Source organism: Osmerus eperlanus, chromosome 24 (assembly GCF_963692335.1).
Source record: "Osmerus eperlanus chromosome 24, fOsmEpe2.1, whole genome shotgun sequence".
NCBI lineage: Eukaryota > Metazoa > Chordata > Actinopteri > Osmeriformes > Osmeridae > Osmerus > Osmerus eperlanus.
In genome coordinates this window covers 1,384,946-1,405,665 of record NC_085041.1, presented here as the reverse complement: position 1 = coordinate 1,405,665, position 20,720 = coordinate 1,384,946, and the positions used below count along the sequence as shown (strand labels likewise).

Below are 20,720 nucleotides of genomic sequence, written 5' to 3'. Positions count from 1 at the left end.
TTGATATCTATTTTATGTCAATCGCTAAACGTCAAATATATTCACATTGCTGGTTATTATTAATCTATTGCTAAGGTCTTGTGAGGCGCGTTGAAGTGTTGTGCATCAGGCTAGAGTAGCCGAGCTCAGAAACCCTCCCCATTTCACCCTTTTGTGTTTATATATTTTTTTTGTTATACTTATGAGGTAAAACTGTCAACCATATCCAAAGTGCAGGACCAAAGAGAAATAATGTATGCTTTCGTTAGGTTCTTGGAAGACGATATGTGCTACGCCTTGCCCGTTTCAAATGTGAAAGATTTCAGACCTCTGCACAAAACAGATTTTGATCATCAGAAGGTGTATTTGGTTGACAGAACTGAAGAGAATGGCTGCGCAGGCCAGCCGTGCAAAGCACAGATACTTGCCCTTGCAGGTAAGTTGAATTCCTTGCTTGTCTGCAAACGCCACGACGTTTTCTCTGATTTCGTAAATGAATTTATGGTAGACATAACAAACACTGAGTCATGTTTTCTCGCCGTCAAAACACACTGATAGTTCCAATCTGACAGCAGCACAGCGAACTCGTAATGCTATATAGCTAGGCTGACACAGTGTTAACGATAGCTGACTTTGGTAGCTAGCTAGCTAGCTAGCTAGGTGCTATCAGCCATTTAATCACACCTCTGTGAGATGTGTCTGTAATACACAATAGCCTTCCAAAAAGTAGTTGTCATTTACGGTGAAAGCTGAAGTAGCTGAGGTTAGCTAGCCAACATTGCTAGCAGCTAGTTACAGTAGCAAAATACGTTAGCCTAGACGCACATCTTTGTCTGAAGTCGTGTGTGGCTGTTTACCAACAACAACAGTAACGTGAGAGACAGCAACTACAACGTTTGTCCAGATGAATAACATGGAATGAAGCGTAGGATGTTGTCTATGTGCGGCGCTTCTGTTGTTGCTTAGTTGATCTTTGCTGTCTTGCAGTCAAAGATGTCTAGCTAGCCACCTGAGACAGCTTCCAACCTAGCATATGTAATAGCTTGCTAGCTGTGTTATAGATTAGGACAATGATACGTTAGCAAACATCTAAAAGGCATTAAGATATACACTTTAGTCATAGAAATGCTTGTCAATTTACATGTTTTGCACACATATACTGCTACCCAAGATAGCGAACTGATAACAATGTCAGCGTTGTTCACCTGTCTAGAATGAATGTTGGCTTCTAGGTAGCTAGCTAATTCATTATTTGTTTATCAGACTAGTGCCTCCGGCTAGCCAGGCTTAACGTTACCATGTAATACCAGGGTATTTAGCTAGATTACTAATCCTGGTATTTGAACAGTCTGGCTTTAAAAGATCTTAAATTATCTAAGATCCTTGCTAACGTCAGTTCTATGTACAATAGCTAGCTAGCCAGTTTGCTAGACTTGTTGATGCTTAACAAGTACCACCAGTATAGTTGCTGTCTTTATTTGAGCAGTTCATACAGTAGGCGTAGCAAAGATCAACTATATTTACATGTCATCAGCCTGCAGTTGTTTTAGATCTATTTAGGATGGTTAAGCTCACACACTGGTTGGAGGTGATTCGAAGGCTATGAAGAATTACTTTCCTGATTACGGAGGAATCTGTCATTTCCTGGCAGCAGTGAATGTGTGTCTGATGATGCTTATTTCGCCTTTCAGTAACCATAGAGGAATTTGAAAACAGTATAATGCAAAAGAAGATGAAAATTCCCAAGATGTCAACGAGGAACTCTGTAGAAAACCACTTTGGAGAGGAACGACAGCCTCTGAGGCATAAAAAGGTGGGTTCAACTCAGCAACACACTGCAGGTTCACCGTATGCATAGAGCGACACACTGCAGGTTCACCGTATGCATAGAGCGACACACTGCAGGTTCACCGTATGCATAGAGCGACACACTGCAGGTTCACCGTATGCATAGAGCGACACACTGCAGGTTCACCGTATGCATGGATACTCTGAAGGATGTCTTAGCGTTTACGTGTGTGTGAGACACGCGTCTTTTGATTCTTGTTCCTGCAGTTGTAGTTGCAAGAGGAAACAAACCTTCGAAGGTCCGTGTATGTTTATGACTTAATGAAATGTTACCATGCAGTTGGCCGGGGTCCTAAAATCCCCCTTCTATTTTTACCGTATGCTGGATTAACACAAATTCAGCACTCTGGACAGCTGCCCTTTCACTGAGCAAATCCTCTGAGCGGCTCATCAGAGAACTCAGTAACTCCACTCCCTCCAGTCTCCACAGTCTGAGCCAGTCATCACAGCCCCTGCTGTCCCAATGTCTCACGGCTCCACCACCCCCGGCCACTGGGGATTTGACATCCACTCTGGCATTTGCAATCAAAACTAAATCTGTGATCCTAGACACTGCACGGAATAGGCTGAGGCAGATTTTCCTAACCTGTGGTTATTTAGCTGGACACCTCAGGCCACCACACTCCTCCTAAAAGTTCATTCTTTAGTTCACCGATCAACATTTTTAAGACACGTTAGTTATATAGTTTCTTTCAGCTTTGTTTCTGCTGCAGTTCCAGCTAACTCTGCCAGCTAGCTCTGGATAAGAACGTCTACTAAATGACTAAATGTAACTTCTGTTCCCTTTTCTCCCCGGCTCCAGGCCCAGTCTCAGGACCAGGGCCGGCCCACCTCCACCTCCTCCAGGAGCCTGGCAGCGGTGGTGGCTCGCCTGGAGAGGAACGCAGCCAGCTCCTGCCTGGAGGGAGACGAGGAACTGGAGGAGGATAGGCTGGCAGAAGAGGAGGAGGACGGGGAGGAGGAGGAGGACGAGGAGGAGATGGAGGAGAGGACCTGTGGGGCCGGGGAGCTGGGCGGCGGGGGGGAGGTGGCCGTGGTGCCCCGGGTCCTGTACGAGGAGCTGGTCCACAGCTACAGGCAGCAGGAGGAGGAGATGAGGAGGCTCCAACAGGAGCTGGAGAGGACTCGCAGGCAGCTGGTGCAGCAGGCCAAGAAGCTGAAGGAGTACGGGAGTCTGTTGACAGAGGTCAAGGAGCTGAGGGACTTCAACAGGAGGCTACAGGACGTGCTCCTCATGAGGCTGGGCAGCGGTGAGGAACACACACACTTATACACACTCACACACACACTCACACGTACACACTCACACACACACTCACACGTACACACTCACACACACACACACACATACACTCACTCACACGTACACACTCACACACACACTCACACACACACACACTCACACATACACTCACTCACACTTACACACTCACACACACACACTCACACATACACTCACTCACACTTACACACTCACACACACACACACACAGACCATTAGGAAGGCTCTCTTAAACTGACATGTAAGACAGACTTGACATGAAATGCTCACAATTCAATCCACCTGAGTACACACTGACATACTGACAGACCCCAGAACAGACACAGAAATGCACTTAGACACACTGTGCATTCAAGCAGGTAGAGGGCTAGACAGACACACACACACAAACTTAACCTCAGCCTACATTCCTCTGTTTGTTAAGCCCATAAATGGGCACACACGGCCCATAATATTTGATCTCAAGGTTCCTAATTGTATCTGGCCCTATCAAATAACTCCAAAACCTTACATGAAAAACGAAAGCTTGGGGTACTATGCGACTGTCTGGTTTAGTGTAGCCAGCCTTGCCAGAGGCTAGTATTAACCTGGGATTTCCCTCTGGCGCTGTAGCTAGCGCTAGCCTGACTGTCTAATGGACAGGCTAAAGATAAGAGGGGCCATGCTGATGTGGGGTTAGCTGTGGGTTGTGCTGACCGATATTAAAACTCATCAGTTACATGGGAGCTTAGTGTGGCCCACCACCAAGGCAGCTTACTGAGGCTAAAATAACCTACAGCAGGAGGCTGTGGTCTGGGAGGCTGTGGTCTGGGAGGCTGTGGTCTGGGAGGCTGTGGTCTGGGAGGCTGTGAGGTTGTGGTCTGGGAGGCTGTGGTCTGGGAGGCTGTGAGGCTGTGGTCTGGGAGGCTGTGAGGCTGTGGTCTGGGAGGCTGTGGTCTGGGAGGCTGTGAGGCTGTGGTCTGGGAGGCTGTGGTCTGGGAGGCTGTGGTCTGGGAGGGCTGAGGGCTGAAGACTGGGAGGTTGGATGCTGAGGCTGGATGCTGAGGTTGTTAGGTTGGATGCTGAGGCTGGGGGTTGGATGCTGAGGCTAGAGGTTGGATGCTGAGGCTAAGAGGTTGGGAAGCCTGGATGCTGCAGGCACCAGACCAGGACTGTCAGACCGGAAACTCCCCAGACACATGCTCCCACTGGTGGGCTCAGAGCTCCAGGCTGGCAGCCCCTCCAGCCCCTGCTGCCTCCTCTGAGGCGGGGCTGTACCTCTCTGTCAGAGGCCTGGTGTAGGGGAATGTCCTGCAGGTGCTCCTGCAGGAGACGCAAGGCCTTCCATGGGGAGAACAGTGGCTGTGTTCTAAGGCAGGTCCTAGGACCTTCCAATACTCTGAAGGACTTAGCTACCACGTAGCTAGGTAATAACTCTCTACTCTTGTTTGAATCTTAAAGTGTCTGGATTCTTGATGTTTTCGTAGCTCTGTTCTCGTAGTGGATCTGACAGTCTTCCCCCATGGCTTGTTAATATCCTGGTGATGTTCTGATCAGCCAAACATGGTTAGACCTCTAGAGGCAGCGATACTGATGGTGTAATGTGTGTGTGTGTGTGTGTCCAGAGCCCATGCATGACAACGGCACCCAGACCATCAAGGCGGAGGTGGTGGAGCCCCTGGTGGAGGCCCAGGAGGTGTGTAGAGAGGAGGCCAACACCAGCTCCACTCACTCCCCCTCCCCCAGGACTGTGTACACCTTCAACGACGGCAAGGTGAGCGCTGCCCCGCCCTGTCCTACGCTCACACACTCACTCACATTCCCTCACATACAAACACACACACACACAGGACCACCACATATGCCATGTTTTCCCCTCACCCCAACCTTCCTATCACACATCCTAACACACAGTATTAGCCTGTTTTCAGCTGTGTACTGTGAAAGGAAACAAGTTTGTGGTGACAGTCAATCCTGCTTGCCCCAATGTGCTAGCCTGGCATGGTTGCACTGCCAAACCATCTGCGTGTTAGCCTGTCTACATTAGCTTGTTAGCAATATCGTGCTACAACTTCCCTACTCAACAGCAAGTGGGCTCTGTTCCCCTCAAGCGTGAAGAACAAAAGTAAATTACTGTAAGACTCTCATCTTGGCCCCGCTATTAATTATCTACACCAGAGGAATTTCAGTGAGTGACAGGTAGCCCTAGAAAAATGGAGAGGGAGAAGGGGGGGGTGTAAGGGTGGAGGGAAAAAACATCTTGTCTAAGTTAAGAGAATGAAAAGCTGGTCTGCTGGCCAGGTGCCTAAAGCACATTACCTGTCAAGGGAAAAGCCTTTGGATGGCAGCCTAAATACCTTGCAGTGATAAGAGAGAGAAGGGTTTGAGAGAGAGAGAGAGAGAGAGAGAGAGAGAGAGAGAGAGAGAGAGAGAGAGAGAGAGAGAGAGAGAGAGAGAGAGAGAGAGAGAGAGAGAGACTGTGTGTGCGTGTGTGTGCGTGTGTGTGTGTGTGTGAGAGAGTGTGAGAGAGTGTGAGAGTGTGAGAGTGTGAGAGTGTGAGAGTGTGAGAGTGTGAGAGAGAGAGAGAGAGAGAGAGAGAGAGAGAGAGAGAGAGAGAGAGAGAGAGAGATGCCACGTGTCACTTGCTTCCCCGGTTCACAGAGGACACCCAGTCCCAGCAATCCGCTTGTGATGGAGCTAGATGCAGGACAGGATGGATGCAGGGCAGGACACACAGCCAACAGATTGAGAGAGCAGCAGTGTTCTGTACATGTCTAAGCCCATTGGACTGGGGAGCTAATCTGAACCCACTGCCCTCTCAAAAGGTACATCTGAGACTGGAGATTAACCATGTGGTCTTCAGTGGGGTCCACAGGAGCGCTGTGCCGTGCGCCCATACTGCAGGACTAACCAGCTGTTCCCATGATTCCCCTCTCCCTGTGGTGTAAAGACCGTTTGTGGTCCTGTGTGATTGGCACCTGGGAAGCGAGGATTGCATGTAATGCGGGCGTCAAGTCTGTGTGTGTGGACTAGAAGTTGACCAATAGTGTATTTTAAAGGCCAGGATATAACGATGGTTTGGAGCAGGGAAAGCCAATGAACAATGAATCAAGTGATATCTTAAACTATATTAAATGGATTTAAATTATATTAAAAAGTACTCACCCCAGTGTCACCCCCCCCCCCCCCCCCCCCACAGGTGCACCTAGGCGGAGGGATCTGGGTGGAAGAGGAGAAATGGCACCAGCTCCAGAGAACCCAGGGAGACTCTAAGTTCACCAAGAACCTGGCGGTGATGATCTGGGGCACGGAGACCCTGAAGAACCGCAGCGTCACCGGGGTGGCCACCAAGAAGAAGAAGGACGCCCTGCCAAAGCCGCCCCTCTCTCCCAGCAAGCTCAAAATAGTCCGAGGTATCGCGCAGCCGCACGCCTTCCGGACCATTCCGGATCGTTCTTAGACCCTAGCCTCAGCCTGACCCTAGACTGAAAACACTGGTTCAGGAGACACAGACCCAGAAGAGCATTTTATTAACTCCAGACTAGTCTGAAGCTGTTCCACACGTTTTACTGCCAAACATTCATCCTTAGATCTTTTGTTGGAACTGAACAAAAGCAACAGATTAACAATCTGTCACAGCCGTGGACTGCGGCGTCACTAACGCTTTGAGTACAAGAAAGGCGTGTCACAAATAACATATCTTCTCATTGTAGAGTGTACTGTCTTTAAGCTGCACCTCTCCCTCTCCTCAGAGTGTCTCTACGACCGTGTCTCTCAGGAGACGGCCGACAGCGCAGAGATCACCCAGCGCTTGTCCAAGGTCAACAAGTACATCTGCGAGAAGATCATGGACATCAACAAGTCCATCAAGAACGAGGAGAGGCGGGAGTCCAAGCTACTGATCCGTCAGACAGTGAAGATGGAGAACTACAGCTACGACACCATGTAGTCCTGACCCCTCCCCCATCCCTGTAGCTCCGCCTCATCCACAGCGCCCGAGGAATGGGGGAGGAAGAGGAGGAGGGAGAGTGGTGGTGGTGGTGTGACCTGCTGTGCCATTGCAAGAGCAGCCCGACCAATGTCTATGGGCCCTCCCCTTTCCTCCACATGCTATTGGCCCTTCTGGCTGACAAGACAGCTTTACCTACCAATCCGTGTGGTCAGGGGTGGAGTGTATTAGTGTGGTCGTATAGTTTTTTGTAAGCTGATTGGGGGGGGGGGGGGGGGTGGAGGTTAGTGGTGTGTGCTGATGGAGAGAGATCTTCTTCAGTGGTAGGGGTGAGAGGCTCTGACCTTCGTTCTGTGTCAGAACATGATATTATGACCTCAAGGCTCGTTAGAACCGAGAACCGACTTTCTTCTGATCACACATCTTCTGCTGTTAGGAAGATGGTGTTGGTGGCAACGGTGCTAGTGTGTCTGTGTTTGTGTGTGATGACGGAGGAATGAGGTGAAGGGTTTGACTGTCTTTGTGGTACTTCACATGAGCTCAAAGAGGCACTTTGTTAAAACAAGCTTTATGAAATCCATGTCTTAATTCGTACGTGCATGGTCAGGTTAGTGCAATTCATCTGGAGATAAATTGGTGGGATCCAGCCAGTAGGACCTGTCGGTGAGACCGCTTCTAGATGCAGGTTGAAGATGTTTGTTGCCAGAGAGAAAGAGAGGTCATGGTTGGAATCCTGTGAAACAGGACAGCTCTTGACATTTGATCTTTCAACCTCTGGGATCTCCTAACCCTAGTGTCGAGGTCAGGTTTGTGCCCTGCCTTCAGATCTGATGCAGCGCTGTTCTAGAATCAAGCTGTGCTGCAGAGGACCTCGGCGGGCTGGTGTACACGTCTTCACGCCCAGAAAGGCCTTAAGGATGATTGGGCAATCAGAATGGACCTACAGGGTCCTCTTCCTCTCTGTCAAGCTGTGATCGGAAATGTTCCGGAAGCTTGTCACCAGCACTTTGGAGATGTTTGCGGGAGGAGTTAGAGCTAGCTCGCTAGCCAGCCGGGGAAGCAAAGTACTGTTTGTTTCCTAGCCCACGTCTTGTGAGGTAAAGCTGTCTTTCTTCTCACAGTTGACTGTAGTCGACTGCATCAGCCATCCCATAATAGTCCTCCCCTTCTCTATGTGTTACACCACGGGTGGGGGGGGGGGGGGGGGGTAAGACATGAGGTTGCTGTAGCGACCACGACTTAATGACATGCCATTGGAACTTCTGAAAATGTTCTTGTTCTGTGTTTGTTTTGGTTTGTTGGTTTGTTGTTGTTTTGGTTCCTCCCGGTGTGTCTGCAGACCTGCAGTTTGGAACTTAAAGCCACAGATGAAATGTGGCCTGAGCCGCAGCTGTGAAGTCACTGTGAATCTGCTGCAGCCTGTCTGTCCGTCTGTCTCTCTGACTGGCAGGGACCCGCCTTCAACCCCACCCAACCATAATACATGTGTGTGTGTGTGGTATGTGTGTGGTATGTGTGTGGTTGTGTGTGTGTGTGGTATGTGTGTGTGTCTTTTACATCTTCATGATTTCTTTATATTTCTAACAGTCAACCTTTCCTGAAGCTACCGGTTTTCAGAGACATTTTAGTTACAGATGATGTTTTTGTAGTTGTTTTGTCTTCTTCTCACTAACGTTGCGTGTTTGTATCTGGGTTACTGTTCCACGTGACATCATTCACCCTCCTGCTCAGCTCCACAGCTGATTGGACAAGAGACTCCGTAATTCCTTTATTACCTGGACAATTTTATTTTTTTATACATGTATGTGTTTGTTTTCATAAGGACTTCTTGGCTTTAAGCTTTGTATGGTATAACCTATAGTAGATTGTTGTTATCAACATTCTGATGAGTGTTAAAAAAGAATACTGTTCTTCGCGTAGGTGGACTGGTTAGGAACAGCCCCGGCCAATCAGCAGGGGCTAGCACCAAGAAAAAGAAAACGGAAATTAGTACAAGCTAGCTAACTAGCAAAAAAAAAATGTCACATTCGATATCCATAGAAACTAGCTATCCACAACCACAGTAGACTTTATTAGAGCGGAGCTAGCTACGAGATGACATAGAGGTAGCGGCTAGCTCGTCACACCAGACATAGAGCCCCCCGAACACATCGTAGCTCATATCATGATGATTGGAATGATGATGATGATTCTGTGGACTCTTAAATGTATCTTTGCTGTGTTCAGTGAATGGGTGGTCTGGCCCTCGTGAATCATTCGCCTAGGATGCTGGAATGACACCGGCTTGATACAAATCATTAATATTGAATGCACTTTAAAAGTGTGGACAAGTAGCCAAGTCCTGAGGAGAAACGGGTTTGTCCGCTTGTAAAAGTTTTTCGTTATTTTGTATTATTATTGGCTGTCTAGAATCAAAGAGGCCCAAACAATCAGTGTATGATTAAGCACCTTAACAAGACTTTGATATGATGAGGAAAAAAAAGCTGTTTGGTAAAGTTAGTGAGGCGAGCCAGAGTAGTGTGTGTGTGTGTGTGTGTGTGTGTGTGTGTGTGTGTGTGTGTGTGTGTGTGTGTGTGTGTGTGTGTGTGTGTGAGAGAGAGAGAGAGAGAGAGAGAGAGAGAGAGAGAGAGAGAGAGAGAGAGAGAGAGAGAGAGAGAGAGAGAGAGGAGAGAGAGAGAGAGAGAGAGAGAGAGAGAGAGAGAGAGAGAGAGAGAGGGGAGAGAGGGGGAGAGAGGGGGAGAGAGGGGGAGAGAGGGGGAGAGAGGGGGAGAGAGGGGGAGAGAGGGGGAGAGAGGGGGAGAGAGGGGAGAGAGGGGGAGAGAGGGGGAGAGAGGGGGAGAGAGGGGAGAGGCTCTGACTACTGGCTGGCTAGGCCTAGTCTTAGACCATGTCCTAGCTGGGTCCACAGCAGTTAGGACTGTTCTAAGCTATAGCATAGGTATAATGTCACTGATTTGAGGACCTTGTGGAAAGCGGCAAGTATGCTTAGACTGGTTGCGTGCTGTAACTGAATGCGTCCAGGTACTAGCTATAGAGCTGTGTGTGTAGACAGTGACGATGATGAGCCAAAGTGTTCAGTGGACACTGGAACCCAACGGGAATGCAAAGATGATCAGATGACTTTAAACTTGCTCAGAGATCCCCCTCGCTAAGGTTTTAGATCCAAGCTATGTACAGTTTTACACCACATACACAGGTGAACGAGAAATACAAATCACATGCTTTTCATCGTTTTTTTATTTGTTTTTTTTTTGGTTAGATTCTCCCAAAGTAATCGGCCTAGATGTAATCTTTTGTTACGTGTTTGTTTTGTTTTTATACGTCAGGTTTACAGACAGATTATGATGATGGTTATGATGAGGATGATGAGGACGATATCTGCCGATCAAGATGAGTTCCTGTGACACAAGTTCCTGTTGTTGTTATCGATGATGCTGTTTCCTGTTTGTTTGTTTTCTGATGCCAAAAAAGGAGGTTAATCTAGAACATTAGACTGTGACGTCTTAGACACAGTATAAGGCTAGTCTCAAAGAAATGGAGATGTATCGTTCTGTAACCTGGGACTAGGCATCATAAGCTTGGTGGACTATCATCCACCTGTTAAATTGTCCATCTCTTCACGAGATTCCGAGACCAGTTCAGGTTTAAAACACGCCAGTACCACACAACCAAACTGCCCAGTGCTAATACGAGCACTCCCGACCACAGGCAGTGACATCACTTCCTCATTCTGCTGTGCACCGGAAGTGACACGGCAGGCACATCCAGGACATCTGTCTGTCTGAACCTCAGACAGAGCCCGCCCGCTCCACAGGAGACGGGAATCACAAGACAACGGATTATTTCTCTCTCTGAACTGTGACTTTTCCGCAATACACCCATAGCAAGTTCTTCATTTAGCTTCACTGCCCTACCTCATCGCTTCTCTGGTGTCCGTGTGTGTATGTGTATCGTACGTTTGTCTGTTTTCAAAAGCTCTCGGAAAGCGAACCCTTTTCCACCTGTACAGTATGTAAACACCTCAGCATAAGGTCAACATTATGATTTGAAAATCACCTTTTTAAACTGCTTACTAAAGATGCTGCTGTAGAGGGTGCAGAGGTGTTCTCCTCATGTGTATACTGGGCTTGCTGCTCAAGCTGTGGGGCGGTGGGTGTGGCCTGTTGTGGGGGGTGTGGCCTGTTGTGGGGGGTGTGGCCTGTTGTGGGGGGGGGGGTGTGGCCTGTGAACGTATGTGTGCGTGTGTCGCTTTCTGAGATTTCTACTGGTTGTCGTTCTACCAGCAAAACAGGTTGACTAATCTGTCTGTCTGACCTCAAAAGGTGCTACGTTTTTCTATGTTTTTAACCTCATTCAGCGATACCTTCAGGTGGATAGCCCGGCCCCCCCCCTCCCCTCCACTCATCCAATCCCCCTCCAGCCCCCCCCCCACACACACCCTCTCCAAATCATCAACAAATCACTTTTCTGACATGGTAAGCCAAATGTTGCTAATGATTATGGCTGAAACTGCAAGCTAGCGGCCGTCCAGTCCAAGCCAGATCCACATTCTCATGTAACACAAAGTACCTCAACTCACTGCTGGTCTCAGAGTATGTACTGGAAACACATGGAAGTGACATCTGTACATTATTATATGACTAGCTGACGCTCAGAGGACTGTTCAAACCAAGTGGTTCTTCGTACAGTAAATAAGTTTACCCGGAAATTTGTTTCAACTGTGGTAGACCTGGGATTATCGGATTCCTTTTATAAAAGGTGTGGTTTAGGCCTCTCCTGAACCACACCTTTTATAAAAGGTGTGGTTTAGGCCTCTCCTGAACCACACCCCTCACACATCCAGAGCACCTTTTGTTGGGTAATAAGAGATTAGAACACGGTGTCGTTAATTTGTGTATCAGTGATAACGCTGATAATGGGTAAGGTTGGAGAATGTACCAAAGTGGACTCACTTTCTTTATTGTTATATCTGGAGAAAAGAGTCTTTTCGGGTGGTTGATAACCATTGCCATGGCTTCATATCGAGTGAAATCTCATCATCTGACTTGTGATCAGATGTTGCCACTGCTCTTTCCCACTCATTTCATTTCTACGTTCCCCTTCCATCCTCTTTGCTGCTGAGTAATATCATAATATATATATAATATATATATATATAAATGAGTATATACTTATCAATATTTTTTAAGAAGATGTCAACTGAGAGTGTGCTCACGAATTACTGTGAACCAGAGTCAAGGATGTGGTCAATACAGTATGTATAAATGCTGTGTACTTCAGACCTGGGTCATCAATACTCTCTTAGTTTCCACCCATGTAACTGTGCAGGGTGAGCCAAATCAAACACGTCAAGTATTTTACACAACCTGAGGGAGCAGATCAGACCCTGGACTGATTCGATATACTGTACAGCTGTTTTCCAGTGCTCTGCTTTGAACGTGTGTGTGAGTTTAGGTGTAGGTGCCTCTACTCTAAGGCTTTCTCTGCCCATGAGCAGGCCCAAACGGAGTACGCGGGTGCAGAATTCCGACGAAAACCCGCATATTTTCAAGTAGAACGCATTGGTCTGAGGTCAAAATGTAAATAAACTTTTAAACTCATATTACGTCTCTTAACTTAAAACGTTATCCAAAAATGCTCAGATTTGAAAAGGAAGCACTTATCGACCAAAATTAAAGCAAGAGACAGGGCCAGGTGATCTTTATGACACTTTTTTGAAAAGTGTGTCAACATTCAATCGACCATATTCGCCGTTAAACTGTTGTGGAACTTCTTCGGTCGCTCCGACATAAGAACAGGAAGGCTAGCGGAATTTCGCAGATTTTCAGTCTGAATAACCGCAGAAAATGTGAATTGCGTATTACGTTTGGGTCTGCTCATGAGATATCCTGTTTCCACACTTAGAGGATCCTGGATCAGGGTGTTGTGTTCCCTCTCCCCGGTGTGTTAGTACCCAGACACGGCACAACAGAATCTGGGACGAGGACGAGGGGATGTGGAGGGAGAGAGAGACAAGAGACCCACCTCAAATGTGAATGTGTCTGTAGAGACCCCCCTCTCTCTCACGACCCTGACGCTTATAGCATCCTGTTCTTGTGTATGGTTTCACTGCAGTTCGTCATTCAGTAAATCCAGGTTAACTTGTTCAATGTACAGATCAACAAAAATAAATCCAGACTTTTATTCTACCAGAAACCGTGTCTTGATTATCTGTCGCTCTGTCTATCTAATACCCTGCATTTGCCTTGATCATGTACAACAAGTAAAAGGTCATTTTCAGTGTGTGCTGTTCTAAAAACCATTAATTAAAATCTCCTGAGGTTTCTCCCGAGGGCTGACAACTTTACAGTCTGCATCCCGACCCGCTGAACAGGAGACACCACAGAGAGGTGATCGTGAGCGGGGCTGGTGCGCGGGACTGGGGCGCGAGGCCGGTGCTATCTCGCACGGGGCTGGCGCGCGGTGCACGGGGCTGGTGTTATCTCCATCCGTCTCCGAGCTCACTGAGCCTGGGACTGGAAGATCAGATGTCCTGACTGTTTCTACGATCCTCTTACTGGCTTTTCTTTTTTTCTCCTTTTTCATCCTCGTCTGACACAAACCTCCCGTGCGCCTGCAATCCTCACATCATCTGCAAGATCAATTCTCGTTCTCTGCATGTCTTCCTACCGCTTCTGACACTAGGTTTGAAGCCCGAGGCTGATATACTGGTGTGTGCGTCAGTATAAATATATATATCTCATGTGTGTGTGATGTGCAGGCCTCCTGTGTGTCAGCAGGCTTTAGGGATTACCAGTCTGCATGATCTCAGTGTCAGCCGTAAACAGACAGATCTGGGATTCAGCTGACGACCCACTGCCTCTGAGACGGGCTGCCTCTGAGACGGGCTGCCTCTGAGACGGGCTGCCTCTGAGGCAGGATGGCAGGGCCCAGAGCTGCCTCGGAGGCACACAGGGACACCACAGACAAGTCATCGCCTTTTATCTTAGAGGAGGCTGTGAGTCTTGTGGCGTAGAATCACATGAACAATTAGGTTCCTGCTCGGCAGGGTCGGACTGGCCGTCGGGAGATTTCCCAAACAGCCGGTCAAACGGCCGTGGCATAATGCAAAAAAAATAATATATAATAATAATACCCGGTCGTGGGCTGGTCTGCGTTTCGAAGTCCAGGTCCGTTTTTCAGTCCCAGACCTGATGCTCGGCGTCTTCATCACTCCTCTGTGATGTATGGCTGCCGACTTTATTGACAGGATGATGATTCAGGGAACTGAGGATGATGGATAGTTGGTGGGCTAGAGTATGTGTAGATGGGGCTAGGCTGCACTAGGCTTGGCTGAGCTGGGCAGAGCTATGGCTGGGATAGACTAGGTGAGCTAGATCGGTGTCTGAGTGCTGAAGATGACCCCATCTGGTACCTTATGTTCTCAAGATGAGGTGTCTGAAACTGGGAATTCACACACTTGCACACAGATGATTGGCTGTGTGTGTGTGAGCATATGTGCACAGACTCGCTTCATTCCCGCAAATTAGCCTTATTTAAAGAGGAAATGGCTTTAGACTCTCCTTTCACACCCTCCTCCTTCCTCACCCTCTTGTTCTCTTGTTCCTTCCAAGCAGAAGGCTCTACAAATGGCTTCTATTAATGCAGAATGCTTCCCTCAATTAAAAACTATTCAAAGTGATCATGAATTTTTCATTCTCAGAGCGTTTAAGCTAATTATCTCTGAAATGAAGCACGTTGCATCGAAGCGCCGCAAAAGGGCCCGACATCGACGGCCAAAGTCACTGTCATGGGGCCACTCGGCAATGACAATGACATGGCAATCAGCAGAGCTGCTTAATATTCCTGTATGGCTGTCTGGTCCACCTCTCCTCTGTCAACCTCTAACTGCTCTCTCTGTCTCTCTTTCGCACGCTCTCTCTCTCTCACTTCCCTCATGTTCTCCCTGTGGATATAGTGTTTATAATGGAAATCAACTAATTGTGGTAATAGCTTTTTAATGATTCTACAATGCAGTAAATACAGCTTGTTACAAGCTAAGCAATTTTGTCACATTTCAAGGACAATCAATTAGTATTAGATCAAATCTGCTGAGCTGTCTCCGTGCCGTGCGTCAGACTCAGCTGTCGTGCAGCTTCCCGCGAGCTGCGTGTTCGCCCCGGGAGGAGGCGAGCGGTCCCTCCGGTCCAGAGACGGACCAGCTGTCAGCCTTAGAGGTCACCTCGCGCCCGCTACTGGGATGAATTGATGAGGCGTCCGCGTGAAGTTCATACTGACGGATATCGGGAATTCTAAACGCTGCTCGTGATGTGATAAATGAAAAAATACAAAAATAACGGGAAACGCCGGCCATCCCCAACCGAACTGACATGCTGAGGCCTGGGTTTCGAACCCAGGCCAGTCGTGTGGTCATCCTGTTGGCAAGAAGGTCAGAGCCGAGTAGCTGAGGTGGTTTGGAACCGTGGTGGCCTCAGTAGGGGCTTAGACTGTCCCCGAGATTCTGCTAGGCAGGCCCACTTAAATATTCATCGTCTTTGATTGCTAAATGAAACTGGACTCAGCCAGTAATTACATAGTTAATAATACATGAAGCTAATCTGCATTGGAGACTGCAGATAGGACGTTCCAGCTCTGTCTGTTGTGAAGCCTCCGAAAGTGATTACATTTCTGGACAGTAAGGGACTTTAAGGCAACATGTGAAAAGTGAAAATCAATGCTCATCTTAGATAACTTTTAATGTCTTAGTTGGGGGGAGGGGAGGGGGGGTTGTCCTGTAGTTTTTGTTGTTGATGTTTTAATCTCAGTTTATTTACTGTGGATAAAACCCAGGAATGTAGATCAGAGTTGTTTCAAGTCCGCTTAGCATCCCCGAGTCATACACGTGGTTATCTCTCCGAAAGAGGAGATTTACCTTTGAATCAAACACGCCAGGCTTTGTTGCTCATTACTGTTTCCCCATCTAAACAAACACATAGAATGGGAGGGAGGAGGAAGAAAGTGGTTGCTGCGGGGGAAAGAGAAAAAACGGTTTATTTTCGCTTTTTAACTTTCGTCCGCGGTCATTAGGCTGTCTGTTTATTTAAATGGTAATCCAACCGGGCTGTTTAACAGCTGTGGCCGTTCCAGAGGAGCAAAGAGACCGACTTCAAATACTCAGCGTCCATCAGCGTCTTCTGAGTGGTTTATCTCTTCCTTTCCCCTCTCTCTCTCTCTCTCTCTCTCTCTCTCTCTCTCTCTCTCTCTCTCTCTCTCTCTCTCTCTCACACACACACACACTCTCCAAAGTAACGGCTACAAAGTCGAGGGAGTTTTGCCGCCAGAAGATGACAAATGTCCACTGCGACTATGAATGATTAATTAGTCATGATGAATTTTGCAATTCTTAACCAACACCAGTGGCACCACTCCTTCTCTCTCTCTTTCACACACACACACACAAACCACAAATACCTCAAAGGTATTTGTTGAATTTGAATGTTCTACACACATGTTCTCTGATCAGTGTGTGTGTGCGTGTCAGTGACGGGGTATTACAGGTACATGGTGTGAGTATGTGCTCGTGTAACATGCATGATGGACTTCCATGGTCGTCATGGATACGCCAAATGGCCCTACAGATGGGTTTGTTCACAGAGAGTCTCTGATGACAATCCAGCATAGGAGTGTGTGTGTGTTGTTGTGTGCGTGAGTGTGTTGTGTGTGTGTTGTTGTGTGAGGGAAAACAGCGCCACATGGGCCAAAGAGCAAAGTGACAACTGTCAGCTCTCCTCAGTGTCACCCTGCACCCTGGAGACTGAGAGAGAGAGAAGGTGACATTAAACCCCACCATACACACACACACTCACCCCTTATCTCCTGTACACACACTCCTGTCTCCCTCTCTCTTTACACACACACACACACATTCACCAGTAGTTATCTCTCACGCTCACCGTTTTTCATCTCTCACACACACACACACACACACACACACCCTTACCACCTGGGGCAGGCAGGCAATGTGTCAGGCCGGGTGTTAACAAGAGACCTGTTAGCCTGTCACATGACCCAGGGCCATGCTAACCCACACCAGAGCTGTTAGCCTGTCACATGACCCAGGGCCATGCTAACCCACACCAGAGCTGTTAGCCTGTCACATGACCCAGGGCCATGCTAACCCACACCAGAGCTGCTAGCCTGTCACATGACCCAGGGCCATGCTAACCCACACCAGAGCTGTTAGCCTGTCACATGACCCAGGGCCATGCTAACCCACACCAGAGCTGCTAGCCTGTCACATGACCCAGGGCCATACTAATCCACAACAGAGCTGCTAGCCTGTCACATGACCCAGGGCCATGCTAACCCACACCAGAGCTGCTAGCCTGTCACATGACCCAGGGCCATGCTAACCCACACCAGAGCTGCTAGCCTGTCACATGACCCAGGGCCATGCTAACCCACACCAGAGCTGTTAGCCTGTCACATGACCCAGGGCCATGCTAACCCACACCAGAGCTGCTAGCCTGTCACATGACCCAGGGCCATGCTAACCCACACCAGAGCTGCTAGCCTGTCACATGACCCAGGGCCATGCTAATCCATACCAGAACTGCTAGTCTGTCCTGAGAGGTCAAATGACACTGACCTCCACCTGCTCCCTCACCCAACACCACCCTGCTCCCTCACCCAACACCCCCCGGCTCCTACCCAACACTACACTACCCTGGAGAGTACAGACAAGGGTAAAGGAGAGGAAGGAGGGAGTCAGCGAGGGAAGGAGAGATTGGAGGACTGCAGCCTTGTAACAGCATTCACACAGGGGCTGATGGGATTGGACCCGTCGTCTCTGTCTTGGCCTAAGGAGGCCTGGCACTGCCAAGCGCCACTTAATTAGTGCGACTTAAGGAAATAGTGTTACAGTGTGACGGAGCAGCTCCTTAAGAGCCCAGCTTTCCTGCGCCGCCGGCAGGCTGCTGGCGAGGCCAACCTTAATGAGGAGCATTCACAGCTACGAGAGCTCCAGAACAGCGTGCCCATGTACCAGGGCCTCTGTCGGGAGTGTGCGCGTGCGCGTGCGTGTGTCGTGTTTTCTGGCACGACCGTGGCGAGTGTAGGCATGTGGATATGGTGTCAGTGTAAAGTGCCGTACACAAACAATATCTTTTTTGCGGAACGTTGAATGGAGGGTAGAGTAGGCTTATGCATAGCTGTCGTTATTGTTTACAACAACTGAGGAAGATGTGTTGGTGTGTGTGGGGAAGAGAGGTGGGGGGCAGGCGGAGGGAGAGAGGGAGGGAGGGAGGGAGGGAGGGAGGGAGGGAGGGAGGGAGGGAGGGAGAGAGAGGTGGAAGAGAGGTTGGAGGGATGGAGGGAGAGAGACTTCTAAAACTTTTAACACTCTTTGTGAAGACATCCTGACGTGAAAGCCATGACACTAATTAACATTTACAAGCAAATTTATTAGCAACTGCCTTAGCACTCCCCAACCTCCCCCTCCCCCGCTTGGAGAGAGGGGGAGAGGGAGAGCAGAGATTTAGGCAGAGCGATGGTGTTAGTTGCACTGATGTGTGTCTGGAGTGTGTGTCTGGAGTGAGTGTGTGTGTGTCTCTCTTGAAGTCTGCGGACGTATTTCTCCTCTCCATCTCCGTCACAAAGCTGTTTCATTGTGTGTGTACCATGTGTGTACGGAGTGGGGCTTAGGACACGGTGTGACAGTGACGGTCCCTCCCTCCTCCCACCTCCTCCTTCCCTCCTCCCCCCTCCTGAGAGGTGAGGGTGATGTCACTCTGTCTGTCAGCTTTGAAGCACAGTGGTCCCACTAGACTAGGCCTGTCAGGGAGGGGGGGGGGAGGTCTTAGGGGGTCTAGAGAGCACCCCTCCTCCCCCCTCCAGTCCTCCATCTGACAGTTGAGGTCAGGGGGCCCTCGCTGTCATCTCATCCTGCTCCTGACAGCTCCTCCCTGGGGAAGGGAGCTCCGCGTCTCATCCCTGACACCCCCTCCCCTCCACCCTCTCTTAATATTTCATCACTGTTTTCCTTCTGGCTTTAAGCCTGTCCTGGTCATCGCTACCGCCCCATCCTCACCCCCCCAGACCTCCATGAGCCCCTGCAGACCCTGACCCCGGCACACTCCCTCAGAGCTGGGCCTCGACTTCACCCTCGCACCATGGAGGTTCCCTCATCATCATCCCTGAAAGAAAACCTGCATGTGATTAACCGGCCAAACCCCTCCATCATCCCTGTATCCCAGATGTTTCTCTCTCTCTGTCTCACCCCTCTCTCTCTCCTCTCTCTCACCGCATGCAGACAGACAGGCTGACAGACAGGCAGACAGACAGACAGGCAGGCAGGCAGGCAGGCAGGCAGACATGCCTCTGTGGTCTTCAGTTTGAGATAGAGCTTATCTCTCTGAAGCCCTGTTTGTTCCTCAGGTTTGCCCCACTACAAACATCTCCCTGATCAAAGCCCTTGAAAGAGCCTGCCACTTCAAACACGACACACACACACACACACAGCAGTCCGACACGGCGCTCTGGCCCCCGCGTTGTCATGGTAACCAGCGTAATCCCCCAGCCCGTCACCGGGCAGGTGCAGCCAGTCAGAGGAGGGAAAGACCTTCTGCAGATGTGGCCCGTTGCCACGCCGACACGGCCAGGCTGGTTGATAGATTCCAGATCCAGTCCGGTTAATAGATTTCCGAACCAATCTGGTTAATAGATTTCAAATCCAGTCTGGTTGAAACGCAGATATACAGGGTTCATGACCTTGGGGGTCAGAGGTCAAAGGGCATGATGACCAGTGAATCAGCCTGGTTTAAGATCTCTGGCCCAGGATGAGATCCTAACCCTCCACATGCTCCTGTCTGCAGAGTGACATGCACATGAAGCGTGTATGTGTGTGTGTGTGTGGTTTGCACAATAACTGGCTTATGGGTTCGGTCTTTGTGTTTCCACGGCAGCGAAAACAGAATTGCAATGTTCCCTTTTTCTCTGCATACACACGCACACACACGCACACACACACACACACACCAGTGCATTCCCCCCGCCTGTGAGCAGGGATAGGGCAGCACAGCAGGGGGTATATCCCAGGGATATCATTCGTTCGGCTCCTCGCTAGCTGAAATCAACTCGTCCTTTCAAGCAGGACGGCCCTTAAAGTTCACTGGCGCATTCTTCAAAACAGGCCATTACTGTCTGCCTCCGGGTCTGTATCATGCCGCGGCCAGACCAGCCCTCCTTCATCTGGCTCTCAGGCTGACAGACATGAAGGCAGGCGAGGAGGAGCCAGAACGGCTGCACGGGGACTGTGACCGAGCTGATGCCTTGAAATCCGACAGGGAGCTCTCTCTCTCTCTCTCTCTCTCTCTCTCTCTCTCTCTCTCTGTGTCGCTGAGACCATGGGAGAACCACGCTCTTTCACGAGGAGAGGGGCTTCGCTTTCGGCGCTTGACAAAAGCTACCCCACTCCTCCCCCCCTCCGCTCCCATCTCCTCTCTCTGTCGCTCTCTTTCTCTCGCTGTCTCTCTCTCCCTCTCTCCCTCTCTCTCTCTCTGTTTTTCCAATCACGCTAAGAGTCTTTCTCTGTCAAGCTCGTTTTAAGTCCTCCTTTCAAGTGATTGGTCACAGGTCGGTCGTCAAGGGTACCACTGTAGTTCTCTGTCTCATCATCAGAGAAGCGGCTGATGGGATGTGTAGTCC

General features: G+C 49.3%; 2 protein-coding genes and 1 long non-coding RNA gene across 3 annotated transcripts in view; all 3 read left to right on the top strand.

Annotated features, from left to right (window-relative positions):
- Positions 1–20,720, top strand: part of LOC134010804 (cytosolic carboxypeptidase 6-like) — a 58,341-nt gene that overhangs the window by 15,234 nt on the left and 22,387 nt on the right. The window lies entirely within an intron of this gene.
- On the top strand, positions 180–7,289 carry bend5 (BEN domain containing 5). Its single transcript, XM_062450885.1, has 6 exons — positions 180–415; positions 1,671–1,792; positions 2,630–3,077; positions 4,714–4,862; positions 6,288–6,501; positions 6,841–7,289. The coding sequence occupies exons 1-6, from the start codon at positions 232–234 to the stop codon at positions 7,035–7,037; spliced, it is 1,314 nt and encodes a 437-aa protein (XP_062306869.1). The 5' UTR covers positions 180–231; the 3' UTR covers positions 7,038–7,289.
- LOC134011308 (uncharacterized) lies at positions 11,208–12,890 on the top strand. The gene is made up of 2 exons (XR_009928406.1): positions 11,208–11,797; positions 11,837–12,890. It is a non-coding gene; the product is annotated as an uncharacterized LOC134011308 (long non-coding RNA).